This window comes from Lissotriton vulgaris, chromosome 2_1 (genome assembly GCF_964263255.1).
Source record: "Lissotriton vulgaris chromosome 2_1, aLisVul1.2, whole genome shotgun sequence".
Taxonomy (NCBI): Eukaryota; Metazoa; Chordata; class Amphibia; order Caudata; family Salamandridae; genus Lissotriton; species Lissotriton vulgaris.
In genome coordinates, this window is record NC_141687.1 from 1,821,363,119 (window position 1) to 1,821,387,396 (window position 24,278).

The following is a 24,278-nucleotide window of genomic DNA, read 5'->3' on the forward strand; positions in this document are numbered from 1 at the left end:
TCAGGCATGTGAATTTATGAAAGACACCAATACTGGAGAACCACAGATTACAGGTAAGTAACTATTCTTCTGCCGTGTACAGACTGACTTCGTGCCGATCGGTGCGCTCCCCCAGCATGTCTAATCTCTTGTCAAGGGCATCAAATCTTCAGTTGAGTGCCTTGTAGTCCCCTCCTCGCCCCTCAGCACCCTGCGCTGCATCTTCAGCCATGTCCTGGTTCTGTGTTGCGCCTTGGTTATTTACTGTTTCAAAGGGCATCTGAGCTTCTTAGGGTCTGCGTGCCATTCCCTAGTTAGATGTATACATCTCTCCTGCCTCCATCTCTGAGCTGAGCTCTGCCAGTTGATCATTGCAGCACCAAAGTAGGGCAGCAGGCTTTGCACCTCAGTGATTGCTGATCTATCGCCTGCACAGGATTGTAAGAGCAGCATGGATATTGGTGCGCTCGGGGGCACAGTGAAGGCGAGCAGACAGTGGGACTGCCCGGCACAGCCCTGGGGCACAAGTCCCCAGCCTCACCTGTGGCCATTGTCATCGCAGGGCCTCCGGGGAGTGTACCTGGGCTGCCCTTACCTTTCCAATTGGTGTGGCTATGTCCTTCCTCTCGGTTCCCCCACAGCTCTGGGCATGTCACCAATGTTATGCAGGTACACCTCAGTAGCTCAGCTCAGCTCGCTTTCTTGCAGGTTTGCACCCCAGTGGAGTGCTCAACAAGAGCCGGAGGCAGGGGTGGGGGCACACAGGTCAGCACCCCATTGTCCCAGGCGATGCCGGCGATCTCTGCGCCACCCAACCAGGCCGGAGTTTGGCACGACTCCTATATCAAAGTGTGGCCCCACAACAGCGCTCCTCTGACATGCATCCCAAGACTTTGGCTGCACTGTAGTCACTGTAGTAAGCAAGGAGTTGGCGTTTAGGGATAGCAATCATTAGGCCCTTATTGGGCTCTGATATGCAGGGATGTCGACAGAGCTTCAGTTCCTCATGTCCACGCCCCTGGCGTCACTGCACACTTTCACCAAGCACCGCTGCCTGGACAGTCAAGTCCGTCGTGTTGGGCTCTTTGCCTGTTCGATTCTGCAGGACTTTCTAATTTAATTGGCTCTGGGGAGGTATTGCTTGGGTATCTATTCTAAAGTAAGGAATCTGTAGCTAGAAGTCTATCAGTTACTTTCCTTTGGTAACACCTTATCTGATGCAGTATTTAGCTGCAAATTCCGTACTGACTCATCCTCTCCGCTCTGGAAACAGATTACACTGTAATGGACACCCTTCTCTGGGCTTTAGCTTATCACACCAGTGGTCAGTGCTCATCGCGCCTCTGCACTTTTGGCATAGAAAGTAATAAAAGTAACTGATATCCGCACACTGAGGTGGCGCCTCTATAGATACCTCGGATGACTGGCGACACACTGAGCCAAACAATGCCACCTGCAGGGTCACTGCTCGAAAATCTTCTAGATCCAGTCTTACACCTATGGATATTTTAAGTTAAGGAATCTGCGGATAGATTGTCTCTACCAGATAAGTCATTACTGAAGGTAAGTAACTTGTTCTGTGGGTCTCTTCGGTTCTATGGTGTATGGATTAACAATCCTATGAATAAGAAGGGAAAGGAACATGCATTGGCAAAGCCTGTATTAGTGGGCTTGGCTGCCAGCCTTTTGATTTTTGTAAAAAGTTTACAAAAATATTAAATGAGGATCTGTGCTAATAAGCGCTTACACCTGCAGAGGCGGTTTTTGGAGTAGTTTTGCAAAAATGTTAAGATGGCTGCCCATGCGTGCGCATGCTCAAGCAGACAACTTTGAATATTTTTGTAATAAGGCTTTGTGAAAGTATTACACGATGGCCAACTGAAAGTGTGTATGCATGCTTGTGGCCGTCCAACTTTGAATCGTTTCGGAACCCATTCTCAGATAGCTGCCCGTGCATGCACTCACACAGGCAGCAATTTTAAAATGGGTTTAAAGCCCATTCAGAATGGATACTTTTGGCCGGGCAAAAATTGCTTAACTTTAATTCTAGTTCTCAATTAGGGGTATTTGGTCTGAGTCCATTGCAATCTCTCGCTTCTGTCTGGAGTAAAAACTTACTTAGCAATGATATTTTTTCAAATCCTCATACAATTTTTTCTTCAAAGTGGACTATCTAACTTTTGGGGCAGTATGAAATATTGCAGCTTCTTGAGTTCTGAAATGAATGTCAGTGGTCCACTCGTTTGCAGCCCTTAATCCACTTGGTTGCAGCCCCTGGCAAAGGCCTACATTTCCTTTTTTGATTATTTAAAACCATTATGCAGTGGAAAATCCAGTTTTGTACTTTGATTTTTACTTTGATTATTCGGATAATTGTATGTACCATTTGCTCTATAGGGCCAAAGGCAGAGATGGTGTTAATGGGCAGTACATTGTCTTGCTGTTGTTTTACAAGATACCTTAAGCACTTTCTTGAATTAGTGTTGCGATTGGGTGATTCTGGTTGATACAGGGGTGATTTTAACAATGAAAATCCAAAAAAGCGAATGTTGCACCATTTAGGCCTGTTTTCTTTGCTTAAAATTATTTCAAAAGTTGGATGGTGTATTGTAAATGTGTTCAAGGGATCTTACTGGTGTGTGTGGTAAAATTCAATTGTGAATGCAGAGAAAGGGGTTTGTGGATTGGGTACACTCTGCTCATTGATGCATAATTTATTCAACCAAAAAAGTAAACCATTCACAGCTTACCTTTGTTAATTTGAATAGACTCACTGCTGTCACCAAAGTGGCTCAGGAACACTAGCAAGGGATCAACATGAATGTGGGATTAAAGGTCATGACCTACAATCACCACCACCTGGGTTAAACATCTGAAAGAGTGGTGGGAGCAGCTCATCATTGGTCCACTGCATACAGGTTTTGTAGAACAAGTATGCCAGATTGTCAAACCCTACTCTATGGGAAACAAAAGACTTCCAGTCCCTTTTTTAATGTAAACTGTTTTCTTTCTGTGTTCAGGAAGAAAGAGAGAACCCATCAAAGAGAAGTCGTATTGAGCGGGATCTCGATAACAACTTAATCTCCTCTACGCCGCGCGCAGGAGAAAAGCCAATTTCTCGAGTACGTCGGAAAAGTCAAGTCAATGGAGGTGTGTAAGTTTGGGGTGTTATATTGCCTTAGCATTTGCAGTCTGTATAGAGTGAAGCTGTCTGAGTGTGGCAAGGACCTATTCGGGGAATGGTCTGTTTTAGCCCAGCATTCTGCATAGGGCTACTTTCTGATGAGCATGGTGGTGTAGTCATGGAAAATGTGGTAACCAGCACCAATCCTCTTTCAAGCAAGTATGGTACAGGTTGACTGGGGGGGGTCAGCATGAGGCTTCCTCATGGACCTGGAAAAGAAAGATGGAATGGCTAGGCTACACAAAGAAGAACTACTTGAAGGCTCTATGTAGAATACTTAGATGCCTCTAGATGAAGCTGGATTGAGGTTGGAGCACCCACGTTTGTAGGCCTCCTCCACTCATCTCTTTGGGGACCACATACTGCATAGTTCTCCATCTACACAAAGCTGAGAGAACGGGGAGCACAGCATGCAGAACAGAACTGCATCTAGGATTGGTGGAAAGGGGTGCTAGTACGTCACACTGTCCGGCTTGGTCAGGTTTGTTGTGCACCAAGTCCCAAAGGAGCAACGGATGTCTTATTTCAGTGACCGGCTGAGTATAGTATATGTATAGTATATGTTTGTTTATTAGTTACTCTTCCTCTCAGTTAATTAGGAATGTGTAAGATGATACCTTGTAATTGGAGACAAATTTTGTGTTTTCTTGCAGAGGCTGGTAGTTATGAAGTGGTCACGCCGCACATAAAGCAAAATGGGAAGCTCGAAGAAGCTTGTGCCCCCGGCAGCCCCCCTAGGACCACCCTACTGGGGACCATCTTCTCTCCTGTCTTCAACTTCTTCTCACCGGCAAATAAAAACGGTAACCAGCAGAAACAGTTGTATGTGTAAGGATTATTTAAATGTCATCTTCGTCTCTTGTTGTGAACCATTCAACTCAGCCAGAAGGGTGACACTCGTTGATTCAGTCTTGCTAGTAATGTTTCCATTTGTGGAAAGCTGGACCTTGCACTGTGGTGTTGAAATAATGCCCCGCTTTCTATAGGTACTCTGATGTTAAAATCTGTTGATTCTTTACTGATTTTCTCTTTGTGGATATTGGCAGAGCATTAATAAATATATTATTCTAAAATTATGCATAACTAATTTTAGGGACAGCTGGCTCAGATTCCCCAGGCCAAGCTGTGGAAGCTGAAGAAATAGTAAAACAGCTTGACATTGAAAATGTGGATGAGATCTCTACCAGTACTGCAACAGCCACCAATGGCACAGCCTACTCCACCCAGGTGCTGCAAGTTCGATCTACCATTAATAATGGTTTGGAGGAAGTGGAGGAGGCACCAGATCGGGACATGCCTCCACTTACAGGTGAGATTTAATGTTTGCATTGTTGCAGGCGGGTGTCCAAGCAATCAGAGAATAGTAGTTAATTGCATGTGCTGTTAAGCTTTTTGACAACACATGACTGGGATTTTGTCCCAGGTCCCTTGTGCCTTCTGTAGGCTGTTTTTGTTCCTCTTTAGTTGAAACTATAAATGAACACAACGGGTAATATAAGTATTATCACAATACTTAAAATTAGGAATAAAAAATATATATATCTGATAGTCCCTCTTCTGGAAGTTACTTAATTTAGACTTTCATGCTCCTTTTGTTAGGTAAATCTCCTTACGAGGATGAATTACATTTAACAAAGTTATCCCTAATTCCCTCAGAACTTCTATAGGGTGACTGCAAAAGTGGAATGATGGCCTTGAAATGCCTCCACCCCCTGCTGAACTCAATCTTATGGTTTGGGCCACCATAGTTTATCAGCATTTTCCTCCTGCCCCAAATCAAATGTTTTTTGAAAATAAAATGCTACTTGCTTGCGTATATGCACAGGTGCGCTTGGGATTTTTATGCCTCTCTCCTTGAATCAGGACAAAATTCAAGACCATACCTTGCATGCAAACAGTTTGCAATATTATGACAGTATTTGTTGTTACAGGAGCTTATATAAATGTACAAATGCATCCCATTCATACAACAGGAAAGTTTCGATCCAGTCTCACACAAGTCAGATACTGAACGTCAAAGACATCCTATGGCGATGATTGATTGATGCTCATAATCTGAGGAACACTGTCCTTGCACAGCTCTTGAGCACACTCCAAATACTGCTCATTCACCACTCCCCTATTGTCCTAAGATAAATTAGAATATCTCCACCAGACTCACCTTGCCTCTTGCTGAATGACCCTCCCTGCAAAGACCCATCCTATCACATTGAGAGGAAAAGTGTGAACATAAAGCTATGTCAAAATGAGTCGGAAATGACCAGCTAGAGTAAAAAATAAAAATAAAGCTGATGTATCTGTTCTAGCAAAGTTTGTTCAGTTATTGTTGCAGGAGCTAGTCACTTGTTTTGAAATTCCCTCTGTGGCAATGTTTTTTTTAAAGATTTGTGTACGTTGCTGTATTAAATGGTTACACGTATAATTCCCTTTGTCACTTATACCCATTCTTTTGTAGCACCTGTATCCCCAGAGAGTGGTTACTCCTCCACCCATGCGGAGGCCACATATGAGGAAGACTGGGAAGTCTTCGACCCGTGAGTACTCTTCCTTTCATACGAATATTAGGTTTGGTTCCTGACTTAAGCAGTCCAGTCACTGATTCATTGGTTCTCTTATCTGTTTCTTCCACAAGTGGCAGATATTGTTGAAATACATGTTTTAATGTATGAAAATAGTCTCTTCTCAATACCAACAGGCAAGGAATTACAGACCTCCAAGAACTGAAAGCTCAGTTTGTGCTTCAGGAATTAAACAGTGCCTCTGGAGCAGTTTCTATGCGACCTTGGGATTAACTGAGTGTGCTGCTAACACAAGGGTAGTATTGTAAAATGCTGTACAAGTGAGTTGAGACATGTCAGGGGGCATATTGCAGTCTGTCTTGGATCCTAGAGGACACAACACATTCAAAGTACATTGCGTTAATAGGCATGACACTTGAGTTCTTTAAAATATTGCACAGAACTCTAGGAATTGGTAGGTGGTTTGCTTTTTCTACCAGGGTACTACTGTATTTAAATTACTCTCCAGTTTGACAGATTGAATGCAGTAGTTCTGGACTTACTTCCTGATAAATGGAGTCTTGAGGTTGAGAATCTGGTGATCGTCTGTGACTAGCCACAAAACATGAGCAGTCTGGATAGAGGCTACCTGCCTACTTGCTGGTGCCACTCCTCTCCCTTAGTAGTGGTAATAAAGAAAATTAACTTTACCTCAAACTCTCTCTGGTGGATACTCTACCTGCGTGGCGATCATCTCGACAAGTGGGTGCTCTTACTACTACAACAGGGGTATTGTGTTGATTTCCACGCCACTAAACTTTACACCTTACACCACATCCTCAGATGTGAACATCTGTAGTAGGAAGAAAGTACAGCTGCTCCTCGGCAAGGATGCCATCGAGCTGGAAGCCCCACTTTAGGTTGATTGGAATATGCTCCTTGTAATACTTTATCCTCAAAAATGAGGACTGTAAAGCCAATTGTGGGCCTCAGGCTGTTAAATCAGGGTCCTATTGGGGCACTTACAAATAACCACCTTGGGGAGTGTCATCCTGTTGCTCTAAAGAATGGACTTCATGGTAGTTCTCAATCTCAAAGACTTTTACTTCCACATTCCCATACATCTGATCCACATCCTCCTATATCTTGCACATCACTGGTATCTCTGAAGTAGTAGTGATGTTCACTTACTAAAAGCAAAGTGCTAACTTTCGTGGCCACCGTAGCCCCAAGAGTGTTTACAAAGTGTTGAGTGGTGGTGGCAGCTCAGTTGCCCAGAAACACCAATCATGTCACTCAAATCTAGATGATTGGCTGATCGGGAGCAGTAACTAAGAGGAGTGCCTAATACATACTGCAACATTGGTGCCTTTTCTTTACAAGCTGAGAATGACCTTTATTCTATTGACACCAATGTGGGCGAGACAACCATGCTTCTCCATTCTGCTGGAGATGTCCCTGTGCATCCACACTAAAAACTTTCTCTGAGGCCAGGTCTTTCTTATGACATCGGGATCAGCTCAGGCATACAGATTCCAGACCACTCAATCTAACGATCTGACACGAGATCGAACATCTGAAGGTTTATTCAAATTCTAGGAGAAGTGTGCAAACGCACTGGGTGTGCCTGCATGGTGCAAAATTGAGGACGTTTGTCCGCTACTACATTGTCAAGCACATAAACCCACTTAAAATCTCTGCATATCGTTTAGCACCTGTTTCATTTACAGAAAGCTGGATTAACATGCAACCTACGGTTTACTATGTAAAATAGGCTACATTTGTCACTATCTAAAATCTGTCATTAAGGTCTTCATGGTGGACTTAGAGAGTCACTGAACCAAAGACCTCTCCACTGCCTGTTTAGAACTTGAATGAAGGGCTCACTGTGCTTATGGTTCACATTTTAACCTCTGTTCTCCTGTGATAATCCAGTTCTGGATTTGGAAGGAAGCCTTTTTTGATAGCTTTTCAGCTGGGTCATAGAGATAGGGTACTACTGAGAACTATCCAACAATTTGTACTGAAGGTGGTATCCCTCTTCCATTAAACCAAACTATTGTGTTGCTCTTCTTGCATCTGTTAGATGGTAAAAGGGCGCACATGTACTACTTTGATCGCACTAAATCCATCTGTAAGACAAAGCGACTCTAGCTTTTTCTAAGCAATACATAGGAAAACCTGTGTTTGTAGCGTATGTTGCTGTAGGTACACATGATCTGCATACTCTTCTGCATCTAGTGTTGGACTCTGATGTTTTCAAGTTGTTTTTCTTGGAAGAACACTTGAGTTAGCAGGTATGATTCCTCCCTTAGATGGCAATGCCATGGACTCCATGTTAGATTTTTTTTCCGCCACCATGTTCTGACCTGTACCGGTAAGGCTTTGCGTTTCACACTCGTAGCACTCTCTCTCTGGCCCACTTTTTGACCCCAGTAGCACTCACAAACTTTCCGCTACGGTTTCATTTTCTCTGCATAGCAGCGTAGCGGACGCTGACCTCCTTTAACTATTCACGGTTGGGCCCTCAGGCCCTCTTAAGATATTGTGCTTTTTGCTCATTTACCAGAATGTGGCACCAGTTATAGAAAATACGCCTTTACAATACTGTCCTCAAAGCCACCCAAATGTTTGTGGACTGACCTCCCTCCGTTCTACAATCTGTCTCTCCCCTGACCATTAGCAATGCCTGCCTCACCTTTCGGTCCAAAGAGATGCATTAGTACTGACGCGAGTGGAGGTGGGCCCATCAGAGGATACAGAAACAAAAATCCGATGATATCCCAGATATTTTCAGGAAGCATGGCACCGAAGCTTAGGAAGAAGAGAAAGCCGGATCTTCAGGAGCACAGCATGTCCATTCGTCTCTGAACCCAGCGGTGGCTGTCTCATCTGATTCCGATGAGGAACAGTATGCAAACACAGGTGCTTCTCAGACCTGGTTGAAGATGTTTACTGCGAGTACCTTGCCCTCCAAAACTCAGCTTGAGACAGCCCAATTGCCCTGGGCATAGGCCAAGCACACCCACCATAAGGGCAGAACCCAGTACCTCAAAGCGAGACTGCCAGTCAACCACTCTTCAGGCCATGGTCGGCACTGACAAAAAACTTGGAAGGCAACAACACTCCTTCCTTCAGATACAGCTGCAACTCGTCCACTGAGCCTGACATTTTTGCACTGGTGTCTGAAGCTCAAGGGGCCTTAAGTGCCAACACCGAATCTTGCCTCAATGCCAAGAATTTCATTGATGCCAAAATTGCGGCCCATGCTGAGAGCATTATCCCCAGCCTTCTTAACACCACTGCTTCCGATCATGTGGCCATCCAGAGGGCAGCCATTACCATAAAGTGGATATGCAGGTCTTCCAGGAAGACACTGGCTACCGGATAGAGATGCTATCCAAAACACGGCACAGGATCCAATTCCTCCCTATACTTAAAAGTATGTTAAAGACCACCACAAGCCCCTTTAATGAGCCTGTTTTTTTTCTCCATAGTAGCTCTTTGTTTAAGTTTTATGTTTAGTGAACAAATAACAGGCACAGGTTGGCAACAAAAGTAAGCAACCGCTATGAATTGCATGTCAAGACACCCCAAGATGCTGGCCCTTAGGTGCATTGTAGTGTGACCCACTACCCACATGTCTACAGATGCCCATTTAGACTGTCCTAGTACCGTGAAACTGATAATGTCTGTCGAGTGAAAATCCTCCATTGGCTTCACACGGAGGAGTGTCTGATCTCTGTATGTCCCAGCTACTGAGATTGTGTGTGTGTGTGTGTGTGTGTGTGTGTTTCGGGGAGGTCAGGGTGGGACCGCATCAAGTCCCAAGAGTTAAGACCCAGGTGTCACACTAGTAAGGGGGTGTGAGGGGCAGGGGGGTTATTTAGGGGTATTGTCACGTGAGCATGTGTTATCGTCAGATGTCGATAGCCTCCATCTAGGGTCCTCAGGCATATCAAGACTTCCAACCTTTTGGGAGCCTGTTAAACTTAGGATAGTCACTCCATGGGTAAAGAAGAGATACAAACTTACTTTCCACTAACCTCCTTACATCAATTAGAAGCTTCCACCTAGTTGCGCATATAACTCGTAAGCGCCCCAATGCCCAGCCCACCGTAGACTCTCCAGATAAGGAGAGTAAAAAGATAGATGACGCAGGAAAGGGGGTAGTGACGGAGGCTGCTATCCACTGGCAGTTCTCCAACTATTTTGTTCTCACAGTACGATAGAGCACACAGGGACGAGATGCAAAACTTTCTCAAGCATCTCCATGAGGAAATCAAGCAGAGAGGGGAGGGGTTTGTGACAGAGGGGAAAACAATTTCAAACCCCACCATGTACTGTGTTCTAGATGATGCTCACACTGCGGCCTGTGGGGTCAATACGAGCATCCTTGCATTTTCTCAACTTGCCCTTCGATTTCAAACATCCCCTTTGTCTGCAGGTTGACCAAATGCTGGAGAAACTGAAGGACACCGGCCCAGCCAAGGCTATGAGGGTCCTGCAGTCCTCCAACCTGAGGGTCTCCATTTTGGAGGCAGCAGTACAGGTTAGGCAGTAAAACCACTCTGAGCATTTCCACATGGTGATGCTACAGGATGTCATACCTATACTCCAGCAAGGTCACGCCCGCTGGCGCTAACTTCATTTCATGGTTAGTGGACGTCATTACCAGGTAAAGGTACTCCCCTTCCTCTTTGGCACCACCACAGTCTCAATGCTGTTCACTTAGTGCCTGTCCACTTAAGAAGAGGGGCATCCATGTTTTCCCCTATCTTGATCATTGGCTGATCAGGAGGGCAAACGGCCAGCACTGACTAAAGCGCACACAGGCGGCCACCTAGCTTCTCCGCAGTGTTAAGTTAACATTAAAAGTGGCAAAGTCCCTCCTCTGTAGGTCCAACACTTTTTAGTAGTAATTCTAAATTCAGTTGTCTGCAAAACCAGTCAAAGTCCTCAAACGGTAGTGGCCTTTGACGATCTTGTACCTCTTTTTAGCAATGTTGCCTCATAGTAACTACTGTAATCCGCCTCTTGGGCGGGATGGCATTGTGCATTGCTATAGGACCCTAATCCTGGCTACAGAGGTGCCCATTGTAATATTGCCTCTCGGCACAGTTGTCACAAGCAGAGGGTCAGATGGAAGATCTAGTGTTGGTAACAGCCAGCACCCATTGCTGTCTGCAGTGGTGCTACATCGACAATTAGTGTCAGAGCAGGCTTTTCCTGGACCCCATTTCGCAAGTCACCATTACCATGTACGTTTTCCAGTCCAGATGGGGAACTCACCCTTTACACAGTGCAGGTGTGTGGACTGCACAACAGCAAATGCAGCACATCAACTCTCTTGAGCTGCTGATAGTCTGCCTCACCACCAAAGCTTTCCTGCTGCAGATCCAAGGCAAAGTAGTCCTCCTCAGAGACAGACATGATCATCATAGTCTTCAGTGTCCACCTCCATTGTCCTCTCTCAATTGTCCTTTGAAGTTGAAAGTTTATATGAGCGATATTTCCCACTATTCTTGTGACAGGACCCATGAGGCTCCATCTGTGTAGACTTTCCTTTGGGCGACCAGGGTACCAGTGCAGAGGCAGTCTTGTGAGATTTCAAGTCTGTTTTTGGCTAAACGACACCTTGTGTTTTTTAGGTCGAGCCCATATTTTTCATTGGCTTTGGTCATTGTTTTTTGTAAATGTGGGCTTCTGATTTGTGATAGGCTTATTGGTCCCTCCTTAGTACAGGGGTCTTCTGTTGCCTCCCATGAGGGCTGGCCCTTTTGCAGGTGTCCTAACTCTGGTGCTTTCATTAGTTTTTTTTAAGAACTATTCCCATAATTGAATACAGGACTCGCAGGACACCAGCAATGGCGGCTGCTTCTCTTTGTTAGCAGCGTGCCATGTGCGCTTTCACTGTGGCTACCCCCACCCCACCGCACTCGTGGGGCGCAGGCAATGGCTGCCGCTTCTGTTAGCATCGTGCCTTCACTATGGCTGGTCAGAAGGGCTGCTGCATCGCGGTATCTCCAGAAAACTGCACACCCTGGCAACGACGCTCTGCATTTCGGGTAATGCTACTCCTATCAGCCGGGTACGGCAATTACTTAAGCCCTGTACCTGGTCACGCACCCTTTATGGGCCAGTGACTGGCCGCATCCCATCACTGCACGGAACTGTGACAGACTGCAGCACCCCCTGCAGTCCGCAGTAGTTTAGGGTGCCACAACCCTTCTGGGTCAATGCCCTGCATGGTTGTGACCAACCCATACAGTGAGGCACCGTTGCCACCTGCATACCGGTGCCGCCACGGGTCACCTGACGGCTCGCAACCCCAGTTTGCTTGTGAGCGGACACAGCTCACGGCACCACCAATTTGCGGGATTATCACCAAAGGCACCACCAGCCTGTGTGTAACTATACTGGACCCACTCTACCCTGGGCACCAGAGAACCGAACAGCAACGTCCGCCAGACCAGCACGAGTTTCCCCACAGTTGTCCACTTCATCCCCAATGGTTAGTGAGAGCACACATGTCCGGCCTGACAGCCTGTGTGCAGCCCGATTAGTCAAATGGTCCGCTAGAACATCAGAGAACCATTGGCAAAGCCAGTAGCCCTGGGTTGTTGAATGTGCACTGTTAAATGTTGTATTATATATCTGCATGCAGTGTTAGAAGCAGAAAAATACTAGTCCGGCGGCGCACTACGCGAAGCACATTTCAGTTTACTCATTAAATGAAAGCATGGCATGGGGCGCGTTTCCGAACAACAACAAAATAGTTTGTAAACAAATGTTTTCTTTTGTGTAAAAGCGCCCTATGCTTACACTTACATTTTGGTCACCCCCTTTCTTTAGACACGGCTCGCTGTAATCTGAATACTGCGAGCAGCGTCTAAAGAGGCGCAGCCACTTTGAAAGTGGTCTTGTATTTGCGAAACTTTGACATATTGGCATTCGAAATTTTGATGCCTTTTTATATAAGTGTTGGTTTTGAAAAAGCATAAATGAAAAGCCATTGTCATTTACAATGCCTCTTGCAAATGCTAAACGAAATGCATTGCAAATTCTCGTTAATGTTAACAGAGTTTTCGGTTACAGTACATGTAGCTTTATCTTGATGACCTCTTCCTCAGCGTTATATCCCTTTGCCATGCACAGAGGCTTTGAGGGCGCATGTCCGGCATCACAAGGGGACCGACCTATCACAAAATGTTAACAGATGATTCCCAATAAACAAAACATGGACTAAAGTATTCCGGACCCAACCCCTAGATGGTAGAACAATGCAGAGCATGCAAAGCCTGAACACACTTTAAGCTGCTAAACTACTTCTACCAGTAAGTAACCACTTTGTTCTTGGTAGAATAGTATCAGAGACCCTTTTGTCTTGAGTGGTATGCAGAATGTGCCTAATCAGTAAGCAATTCTAAAACAAAAATCAACATTCTGATATAAAATTTTGAAGCTTCGCAGTTTTGAAATTGCGAAAATGTAAATAGTCTAGTCAGACAGACCAGGCAGTTTGCTAATTCCTCCAGGGAATAAAGGAAAACAGTCAATTAATCCTTCTTAATAATTGAAATGTATACTTGTGAAAATTCTTGAAATTAGTTTGAATAAACTTTATATGAACTACATTGAGCACATAAGTTGAATCAAGATCTGCTTGAAAATGCTTTTAATTCATCTAAAAGCTGCAGTAATGTTTTCCTTGAAAGAGCATTGCTTTGCCTAGAAGGAAAGATCAAGTTTCCTCATTAATATTCTAAATGCTAAAGAAAGTTGTAGAAGTGTGGTGTAATGTCAGTCTGGTTTGGTCTTGAAGGACTTGGACCCAGCTGTCCCCCGACCTCTTCCTGAGAAGGACAATTAAAGCCGCTTAGCCCTCTAAAGCAGAGAAAATATGTTTTACAGTGCATTGGTCCGTATTTGTTTGCTTACTCAATTGTCGTAAATCACTAGTCTAATTTTTCCAATAGGTATTATTTCATCAAGCATGTACCACCACTGACTGAGGAGCAGCTGAACAGGAAGCCTGCCCTACCCCTAAAAACCAGAAGCACTCCAGAATTCTCTCTGGTCCTGGATTTGGTAATGTCTTTTCTTTTGGCATTTATCTTTACTGCCATTTCAGATGTTGGATTATATTCAGTATCTACTTTGAATGCCCCTTATTGCAGGCCTTCGGCAGAGCGGGATCGTAACATTTCTAAGAAGTTATGCCATGTTACTAAATGTCACATTAAATGTCTGAATTGTCAGGAATGCATACGTTCTCAGACGCTCATTGTCTAATATGCATTTTATGGCACAACACCTACACAATATATATATGTTTCGTCCACAGACTGAACCAATAGTAGGAGCCACACAACTGTTTTTTTTTGTGCCCCTTCTGTTGCATCACTTCATGCCTGTTTTGTAACCTGGAGCATCCTTGCAATAGAACACATTTTGTTAGGAGTGTAGGAAGGTACATCCTGACTATGGTTGCCCCCAACTTTTTGCCCTGTGTTTTAGCTGGTTTTGGACATAGTCGACCTGGGACCCTGCCAATCAGGACCCCAGGCCTACTGCTCTCTCTTTAAAATGGATTCCATGTACCCTAGGTACATTTCCAATTGGTACTGGGCCACCCTATCAGACCCTGTAACTCAGGGCATGGGTGTACCCAGGGCTGCCAGGGGCTGCAGCATGTATTATGCCACCCCTGGCTGGCCTCCTAAATTTGACACAACTGGCTGCATGACAGCTGGGGCAAAGTCGTGTAATCACCCTTTGCTGTAGGTGTAGTATACCTATACCTAACCCTAAAATGGACACACAGATTCCTATCAGTCACTCCTATGGCAGGCCTTGACAATCCTGAAGGCAGAGTGCTTGGAATCGTGTGAGATGGTGCTCTGGCATGAGCTGAGCCTGTCTGCAGTTTGCGGAATCAAGTCCTAATAGCTGTTCCATGATATCGCATACCATATACTCTTAAGTGCATTATAATCCTCGCGGTTAAATGCTATCTTTGGTATTGCTTTATCAAAACATGTCGAGTAAGGTGTCATACGAATTGGAATACTAACCCCTCGCCAATTCTGGCGACGGGGTTAGCATTCCACCCTTCTAGAGGGACACGACATGTAGGTAACTGTGAACCCCGGTTAAAGTTAACTGAAGCCTCAGCTCCACAAAATGGATGCTGCCACCACAGACACGAGTCTGACCCCCTACAGCTGGGAGTCCTTCCAGCGAGGGGAGCCTGGACAAAGGGTTTCCTGTCAGGGGCGGTGCTAGCACCGTCCCAGACATGGTTTTGTGTATCCTGGGTAGGCAGGGCTTTACAGGAAGGTGACTGCTGAGTGGCACCCCGGTGCTCACTACGCATAGGCCGGTCTGAACCAGTTCCAGGGGCACACCAGCCCCTGGCCTGGGGAAGTCCGGCATGGCTGAGGGGTGTAACCACCCCCCACCTAGTCCCACCCATAGGCAGGACCTAGTCACCGGGTCAGCCCCCTTTTTTAGTATAAAGATGGGAGCGGGCCCCCTGTTAAAATTAGATCATCTTTGGAATCAAGATACCACTTTCTTCGAAAGGACTTCACGATTTCTTCTTCAAGATTCTCCCTTGTGGCTAAGGAGTAGTCACCCTGCATCCGCAGGCACCATCCTAAAGAACACTGCGGTCTGCTGCAAGTCCTTCATCACGAATCCGACGACCCAGCTCGACGAGACCCGGCTTCCCTGGCACCTCTGACCTCTACTCACCTCTACAGCCCAGCTGAGAACCGTGAGTGCGACGAGACCTCAAGGGACCGACGATCGCCAAGACTGCACGACATCTTTACTGCAAGCCCACCGTGTCCTCCACTGGTGAGTGCTTTGGGGTCCGAGAAGCCCCGACCCTGCGCAGCTCCAGCACCCAAGATCAGCCCCCCTGCATCTCCACGATCTGCGTGGGGCCCTTCTGCTGTTTGCTGTGCACCGCGTTGTTTGGCTACTAGCCGGCTGGCTTGTGGCCCTCTGAACGACGCCCAACGACTTCACGACTGCTGGTCTGGTTGCTCCAGGCTGGCCTTTGCTTCCTTCTTCAAGAGAGGCACCCCGGACCCTCCTGGTCCACTCCAGACGCCATTTTAGGTCCACCGCGTGGGCTTGAATTTGCCAAGGCTTTGTTGCCCAATCCTGGGTCCAGCGACGCCGACAGCTTCTATCTTCGTGGGACAGCTCGATCCTCCATCCTGGTCGCCGACAACGCCTCCTGGTCCGTGAGATCTTCGAGTCAAGCGTCACCCACTCACCTAGTCGAGGTGGCTACCATCCGGTGCCCTCCTGGTGCCCACTGACTACTGGCTAGTAGTCTCGAACTTGGTCCCCTCTGCTTTCAGGTGTCATCTATCTTCAAGATCCAGGCTTGGATCCGACTGAACTTTCTTCACTGGTCACCGGCCAGCATCTTTTCTTCCGGCTCCTGGTCCGTCTACGAGGATTCCCGACGTCTTTTCAGACCTATGCAGCTGCAGCCCCTGGGCTAGGTAACTTCGGCATTTCGGTGCCCCAGCATAGCCTCACTATCCAAGGGTCAGAATCTACTTTCGTTTTCTCCCTACCAGGTCGGGTTCGCCCGAGAACACTAACTTTCTAATTCCTAGCTACCATAGACTTTTGTCCCGCATCTCGCGTGAGAGTGCACACACTGCACCCGAGTCCCCTAGGCCTCCTAGACATAATCTAACGATTCCCTAGTCAAGTCCTAGCGATTCCAAAAGCTATTAGTACTGTACTTACCTGCTAGGAATTTCGCATTCCACTTTCAGAGTATATGGTTTTCCGTGCCCCTCGGGCATTTGTATATACTGTGCTAACTTAAGTATTTTTGTAAGAGTTTTGGTTTGTGCTTAGTACCCTGTCCTCATAAAGAGTACAGGGCTGTTGTGATCTTTAAATAAATAACTGTTTATTTTCATAACACTTGTGTGGTGTCCTTTCACTTGGTATTCAAGGGGTATATGTGTGGTAAACAGCTGGCTTAACGCGCCCTCTCGAGTCTTTAGCCTTAGACTGCTCGTATCCCCGCTACTAGGATAGCTGGTCTATAAGGTTGACTTACAACCAATCATCAATAAGGGTTGCTGGACTGATACATAGTGTTCACTAGAATAGTGAGCACTGCATATCAGGCCACCTTCTCACATTGGTGAGCAGCGGTTGGGATTTGAGCTTGCTGTTGTTTTACCACACGTATCCTAAGAATATCTTGCTGAAAGATCACATAAGTACTGTTAGGTACATATAACTAAAGCTTAGAATACTCTGAGTTCTACTGAACCAGCTGTTGTAGCTCCTCAAGGCTTAGCACACCTTGGCTACAACTCTAGCAAGGGACCAGTAGGTAACACATAGTGTAGGTAGGTGCATCACTTACACCACACTAGAAGCAGTATGTCGGCCACAGGAGGAAACACTGAGTCTCCCCTTGTGTCAGTTGACCCTCCACAGGTCATCCCTTCAAAATATACTGCTCTTAGCTTCCATGAGATGAGACAAGTGTGTACTCTCAGGAAACTAAAACAGGGGTCTAACCCCACCACTTCCTTTCTGATTGGTCTCTTAGAGGCTTATGATGCCAGTAGGGCTGGTAACCCAGACCCTTCTAATCCAGATGGAAGTTTGCCCTCCTTACAGGGTCCCTTTGATATCCATCCCCTCCTTGAGGCAGATGTTGCTGAGGATGAGGATGAGTTATCAGGGGATGAGGCAGATAAGGGACAGCTAGAAGTCAGTAGACTAAGCAGGTCCAACTTAAGCAGACATGAGCTTGGTACTGGGGGACTCCTGGGCCCACTCTCAGGTCAGCTTAACATTGGGAATGGACGAGTTAGGTCTCTGTCAAGAGGCTCTAGCAGATCCTTTCGAACCAATGGCTCTCTCAACTCTTCTCACAGAGGAATGTCTTCCCCTAAGAGGAGAGTGTATGAAGCTGAAGAAAGGGCAATCAAACTGAGGATTGAAAGGGAAGAACTTGCCCTGGCCAAAGAGAGACTTGCCCTTGCTAGAGAGCAAGAATTATGTGGGCTACAGCCCACTGGTGGCAGCAATAAACCTAGCAATAGGGAAAGGAGTTTTGATACAAAGCACCTGAATAAGATAGTGCCCCCCTTTAAAGAAGGGGATGACATCCACAAATGGATTACTGCTTTGGAGAGAGCCTGCACTGTGCAGGGTGTTCCCCAAAGTAAGTGGGCAGCTATCTTGTGGCTCTCCTTTGATGGTAAAGGTAGAGATAAGCTCCTCACCACAAGGGTGGAGGATGCTAACAATTACCAGATCTTGAAGAATACACTGGTTGATGGGTTTGGTTTAACCACTGAACAATACAGGATGCTGTTCAGAGACACCCAGAAAACTCAGTCTCAAGATTGGACTGACTTTGTTGATTGTGCCACTAAGGCTTTTGAAGGCTGGCTACTGGGTAGTAAGGTTACTGATTTTAAAGGATTGTATAATCTAATTATGAGGGAGCAAATCTTAAATAATTGTCAGAACCAGCTATTACATCAGCACCTGGTAGACTCTGAGTTGACCTCTCCACAGGAATTGGGTAAGAGGGCAGACAAATGGGTCAGAACCAGGGTTAGGCCTAAAAACCAGGGTGGTGACCAGAAAAAGGAATCAACCAAGCCTCAAGAGAAGGGTGGGGATAAATCCACAGAGAAGACTTCCCAAGGGCCCCAAAACTCCAACAAGGGTGGTGGGTCCCAGAACACTCCTTCAGAACAGAAGAAACCTTATTGCCATACCTGTAAACAGGTGGGCCATTACAAAAGTGATGCCAAGTGCCCTAAAAATAGCAATAAGGAAAATATACCCCCAAGTAACACTCCCAGACCTCCTGTTACCACTAGTGGTAATCCCCCAGGTGGTGGGAGTGCCCCCAAGAATGTGGTGGGCATTACTTTGGGCAATCAGGAGGACTATGGCCTAGCCAGGTTCCCTGACCACACTCTTGTCTGTGAGACTGGCATGGGGTTTGCCAACTTCACTACTGGACCCCACATATTGGGAAAGTATAGACAAGAAGTTTTAGTGAATGGTCAGAAAGTTGAGGCATTCAGAGACACAGGGGCCAGCCTCACCATGGTGAGTGACCATCTGGTCCCCTCTGCTCAACTGACCCCTGGTTTTACTTATCAGGTGACAGACATTCATGGAATGAAGAGAAGGCATCCCATGGCAGTAGTCAAGCTCAGCTGGGGTAATGTCACAGGGCCCATGAGAGTGGCAGTGACAGATAACCTACCTGTAGATTGCTTACTGGGGAATGACCTGGAACTCTCAGCATGGGCTGAGGTGGAACAAGAAACTCATTCCAGAATGATAGGCCTATCCAGACAGGTTAGTGGGGCAGTAATAGCTACAGCCCCAGTCCAAGCACCATTCCTCCCTGAAAAGGTTGGAAGGGCAGTGGTAGCCACTGCCCAGGCTCAGACAGACTTTTCAGAACAGGATAGGAGGGCTGTGACAGTCACAGCCCAAACACAGACTGAGTGCCCTCCTGAAAAGGTTGGCAAGGTTGAAATGGTCTCAGCCTCTACTCAAACAGATAGTGAGGTTGTGAAGCCTGAAACAATGGATCACTCCACTCAAACAGAGAGCATTGAGGAGGAAGAAGAGTCTTCCCCCTCCCAGACACTAGGTGAGAGCCAGCCTCCTCAGGGAACTGACTCTACCCCTGTTGAAGGAACTGCCCCAGAGGTAGTCAGGCCTAGCCTGGCAGAGCCCCTGATGGCAGTGGACCCTTCCCAGGTGGGACCCAGTCTGGAGCAGGTAAACTGCACCTCTCTACCCTGCCTTAGTCAGCCCAGGGCTGAAGGGATCAGGGAGGCCAGTGGTGGACCCCAGAGGGCCCCCTGTCCAAAAGAACCCCTTAATCAGAAGATTAGGATCACTGAAGCTGGTAAACCTAGCCAAGTGAAAATAGAACAGACTCCTGAGGGATCCCCCTTAAAAGTAGTTAGGGAACTCCCACAGCTGGACACTGTTGGGCACAGCCAAACATGGGGCCTAAAAACCCCAGACCTGACCTGTCCCTCCAGTAAGCCAAACAGAGGGACTCAGCCTCCAGCTTTAGGTAGCCAGAGGCTGACCCTGAGAGCTCAGTGCATCTCAGCTAAAGAAAGAAAGGCACACATGATGAATGGTGATTGGAGGAAGTTGAGCCCAAAGGTAGAGGAGCCTCACTTCAGCACTCCATCCCAGCATCAGCCTTCTTCTTTCCCAAGACACACCAGAGACAGAGATTCCCTATGGTGGAGACCCTCAGATACCCTTAGGGTGAGGGGTTGCCTAGTGGACCATGACACAGGGGGAAACCAAGCCAGAGCTGGTACTTCCTTATATGGCCACTTAGGTAATAGAGGCTTACCTGGACAAGGATAGCCTTATCTCCTTTCGTTTGGGGGGGGGTTGTGTAGGAAGGTACATCCTGACTATGGTTGCCCCCAACTTTTTGCCCTGTGTTTTAGCTGGTTTTGGACATAGTCGACCTGGGACCCTGCCAATCAGGACCCCAGGCCTACTGCTCTCTCTTTAAAATGGATTCCATGTACCCTAGGTACATTTCCAATTGGTACTGGGCCACCCTATCAGACCCTGTAACTCAGGGCATGGGTGTACCCAGGGCTGCCAGGGGCTGCAGCATGTATTATGCCACCCCTGGCTGGCCTCCTAAATTTGACACAACTGGCTGCATGACAGCTGGGGCAAAGTCGTGTAATCACCCTTTGCTGTAGGTGTAGTATACCTATACCTAACCCTAAAATGGACACACAGATTCCTATCAGTCACTCCTATGGCAGGCCTTGACAATCCTGAAGGCAGAGTGCTTGGAATCGTGTGAGATGGTGCTCTGGCATGAGCTGAGCCTGTCTGCAGCTTGCGGAATCAAGTCCTAATAGCTGTTCCATGATATCGCATACCATATACTCTTAAGTGCATTATAATCCTCGCGGTTAAATGCTATCTTTGGTATTGCTTTATCAAAACATGTCGAGTAAGGTGTCATACGAATTGGAATACTAACCCCTCGCCAATTCTGGCGACGGGGTTAGCATTCCACCCTTCTAGAGGGACACGACATGTAGGTAACTGTGAACCCCGGTTAAAGTTAACTGAAGCCTCAGCTCCACAAAATGGATGCTGCCACCACAGACACGAGTCTGACCCCCTACAGCTGGGAGTCCTTCCAGCGAGGGGAGCCTGGACAAAGGGTTTCCTGTCAGGGGCGGTGCTAGCACCGTCCCAGACATGGTTTTGTGTATCCTGGGTAGGCAGGGCTTTACAGGAAGGTGACTGCTGAGTGGCACCCCGGTGCTCACTACGCATAGGCCGGTCTGAACCAGTTCCAGGGGCACACCAGCCCCTGGCCTGGGGAAGTCCGGCATGGCTGAGGGGTGTAACCACCCCCCACCTAGTCCCACCCATAGGCAGGACCTAGTCACCGGGTCAGCCCCCTTTTTTAGTATAAAGATGGGAGCGGGCCCCCTGTTAAAATTAGATCATCTTTGGAATCAAGATACCACTTTCTTCGAAAGGACTTCACGATTTCTTCTTCAAGATTCTCCCTTGTGGCTAAGGAGTAGTCACCCTGCATCCGCAGGCACCATCCTAAAGAACACTGCGGTCTGCTGCAAGTCCTTCATCACGAATCCGACGACCCAGCTCGACGAGACCCGGCTTCCCTGGCACCTCTGACCTCTACTCACCTCTACAGCCCAGCTGAGAACCGTGAGTGCGACGAGACCTCAAGGGACCGACGATCGCCAAGACTGCACGACATCTTTACTGCAAGCCCACCGTGTCCTCCACTGGTGAGTGCTTTGGGGTCCGAGAAGCCCCGACCCTGCGCAGCTCCAGCACCCAAGATCAGCCCCCCTGCATCTCCACGATCTGCGTGGGGCCCTTCTGCTGTTTGCTGTGCACCGCGTTGTTTGGCTACTAGCCGGCTGGCTTGTGGCCCTCTGAACGACGCCCAACGACTTCACGACTGCTGGTCTGGTTGCTCCAGGCTGGCCTTTGCTTCCTTCTTCAAGAGAGGCACCCCGGACCCTCCTGGTCCACTCCAGACGCCATTTTAGGTCCACCGCGTGGGCTTGAATTTGCCAAGGCTTTGTTGCCCAATCCTGGGTCCAGCGACGCCGACAGCTTCTATCTTCGTGGGACAGCTCGATCCTCCATCCTGGTCGCCGACAACGCCTCCTGGTCCGTGAGATCTTCGAGTCAAGCGTCACCCACTCACCTAGTCGAGGTGGCTACCATCCGGTGCCCTCCTGGTGCCCACTGACTACTGGCTAGTAGTCTCGAACTTGGTCCCCTCTGCTTTCAGGTGTCATCTATCTTCAAGATCCAGGCTTGGATCCGACTGAACTTTCTTCACTGGTCACCGGCCAGCATCTTTTCTTCCGGCTCCTGGTCCGTCTACGAGGATTCCCGACGTCTTTTCAGACCTATGCAGCTGCAGCCCCTGGGCTAGGTAACTTCGGCATTTCGGTGCCCCAGCATAGCCTCACTATCCAAGGGTCAGAATCTACTTTCGTTTTCTCCCTACCAGGTCGGGTTCGCCCGAGAACACTAACTTTCTAATTCCTAGCTACCATAGACTTTTGTCCCGCATCTCGCGTGAGAGTGCACACACTGCACCCGAGTCCCCTAGGCCTCCTAGACATAATCTAACGATTCCCTAGTCAAGTCCTAGCGATTCCAAAAGCTATTAGTACTGTACTTACCTGCTAGGAATTTCGCATTCCACTTTCAGAGTATATGGTTTTCCGTGCCCCTCGGGCATTTGTATATACTGTGCTAACTTAAGTATTTTTGTAAGAGTTTTGGTTTGTGCTTAGTACCCTGTCCTCATAAAGAGTACAGGGCTGTTGTGATCTTTAAATAAATAACTGTTTATTTTCATAACACTTGTGTGGTGTCCTTTCACTTGGTATTCAAGGGGTATATGTGTGGTAAACAGCTGGCTTAACGCGCCCTCTCGAGTCTTTAGCCTTAGACTGCTCGTATCCACGCTACTAGGATAGCTGGTCTATAAGGTTGACTTACAACCAATCATCAATAAGGGTTGCTGGACTGATACATAGTGTTCACTAGAATAGTGAGCACTGCATATCAGGCCACCTTCTCACAAGGAGTACTCCTGTTCGACTACCTCTTATCAAATGGCATTGTCACCATTAACTGAACTAATATTAAGGATCATAAGCTGCAGTATAGTATCCTGTCCCATCAGTCTTTACTGCAGCACTCCATTCTTCTCCAGCAGTAACCTCAGAAACTGTTCTACCATTGCATATTTTGTTTTTTAACCTGCCTTGCTAGCTGTAGTGCAGTTGAAGCAGTGAATGTCTTTAAGACTGTCCAAGGCTTGTGTGCTGTGACCACAGCTTGATTTGCATACTTCTGCCATCTAGTGTTGGGTCTGGATGTTTACAAGTTGTTTTTCTTCGAACTCTTTTCGAGTCACAAGGTAAGTGGACTGCTTTCGGTAATAGTATGCATGGGCATCAACTCCATTTTTAGTTTTCTTTTTGCCATCTGGCTCGGACGTGTATTGCGCCTCTCCAGATCAAGACAGTTTTTCGGGATCCCTGCGGTGCTTAACCCCTTCCATGCTGATGAATAACCCAGCCGTACATCCTCATCCCTCAACATGCAGTGACTCCATAACAATTCCCCCCACCCATTTTACACCTGTTGGGGTACGTCTGCAACAGTTTCTTTCCCACTTGGCAATCAATAACATTAGACAAGTGGGTGTTGGACACTATCCAACATGGTTATTGCCTGTAGCTCACCAGCAATCCTCCCAATATCTCACCTCACACTCGCAGCCTCTCTGGCGTACCAACAGCTGCTTAAACAGGAAGTACAAGCTCTTATTAACAAAAGGAGCTGTGGAATCCGTCTCAATGCATGTTATGGGTTTATTCTCTGTACTTCCTAATCCCCAGAAAGGACTTTTTTTGCGTCCAATTTCAGATCTCAAGCCTTAAAACCTATAGATACTAGCAGAACCCTTCCATATTGTCACACTTCAACAATTGCTTCCACTCCTACAGTAAGGAGACTGTCGGCATTAGACTTAAAGGGTGCATATTTTCACATCAGTGTTCACCCAGCACATTGCAACTCTCTTAGATTTATGATAGCAGGAAAGCATTATCAATTCAAAGTGCTCATATTCAAAGTCACTATTGCATCCAGAGTATTCTCCAAATGCTTAGCAGTGGTTGCAGTTCATCCTAAGAGACAACAGATTCATGTCTTCCCATATCTGGACGATTGGCTTATTAAAGCCAACACAACACTGGTGTCTACAGCACACTCAGATTACCATCAATTATATAAATCAGCTGGGATTTATACAATGCCCCAAAATCCCATCTTCAACCTTCACAGCTGCAACCCTAACTAGGAGCTCTGCTCAACACTGAAATGGGTCTAGCCTATCCCAATGCAGCCAGGATTAAACATTTCTAAACATTGCTACCACAATTCCAAAGCAGTCAGTATCCAACAGTCAAAACTTTCATGCAACTCCTAGAGATGATAGTATCCTGCAT

General features: G+C 47.0%; 1 protein-coding gene across 2 annotated transcripts in view; it reads left to right on the plus strand.

Moving 5' to 3' along the window:
* The window catches only part of CTDSPL2 (CTD small phosphatase like 2), a 459,434-nt gene that overhangs the window by 157,647 nt on the left and 277,509 nt on the right, over nucleotides 1-24,278 (plus strand). For both annotated transcript variants that reach the window (XM_086957909.1, XM_086957910.1), the window contains exons 3-7: nucleotides 3,000-3,129; nucleotides 3,817-3,966; nucleotides 4,257-4,472; nucleotides 5,619-5,697; nucleotides 13,641-13,752. In XM_086957909.1, the coding sequence (XP_086814035.1) occupies nucleotides 3,000-3,129; nucleotides 3,817-3,966; nucleotides 4,257-4,472; nucleotides 5,619-5,697; nucleotides 13,641-13,752 (687 nt within the window). The remainder of the gene's footprint in view (nucleotides 1-2,999; nucleotides 3,130-3,816; nucleotides 3,967-4,256; nucleotides 4,473-5,618; nucleotides 5,698-13,640; nucleotides 13,753-24,278) is intronic.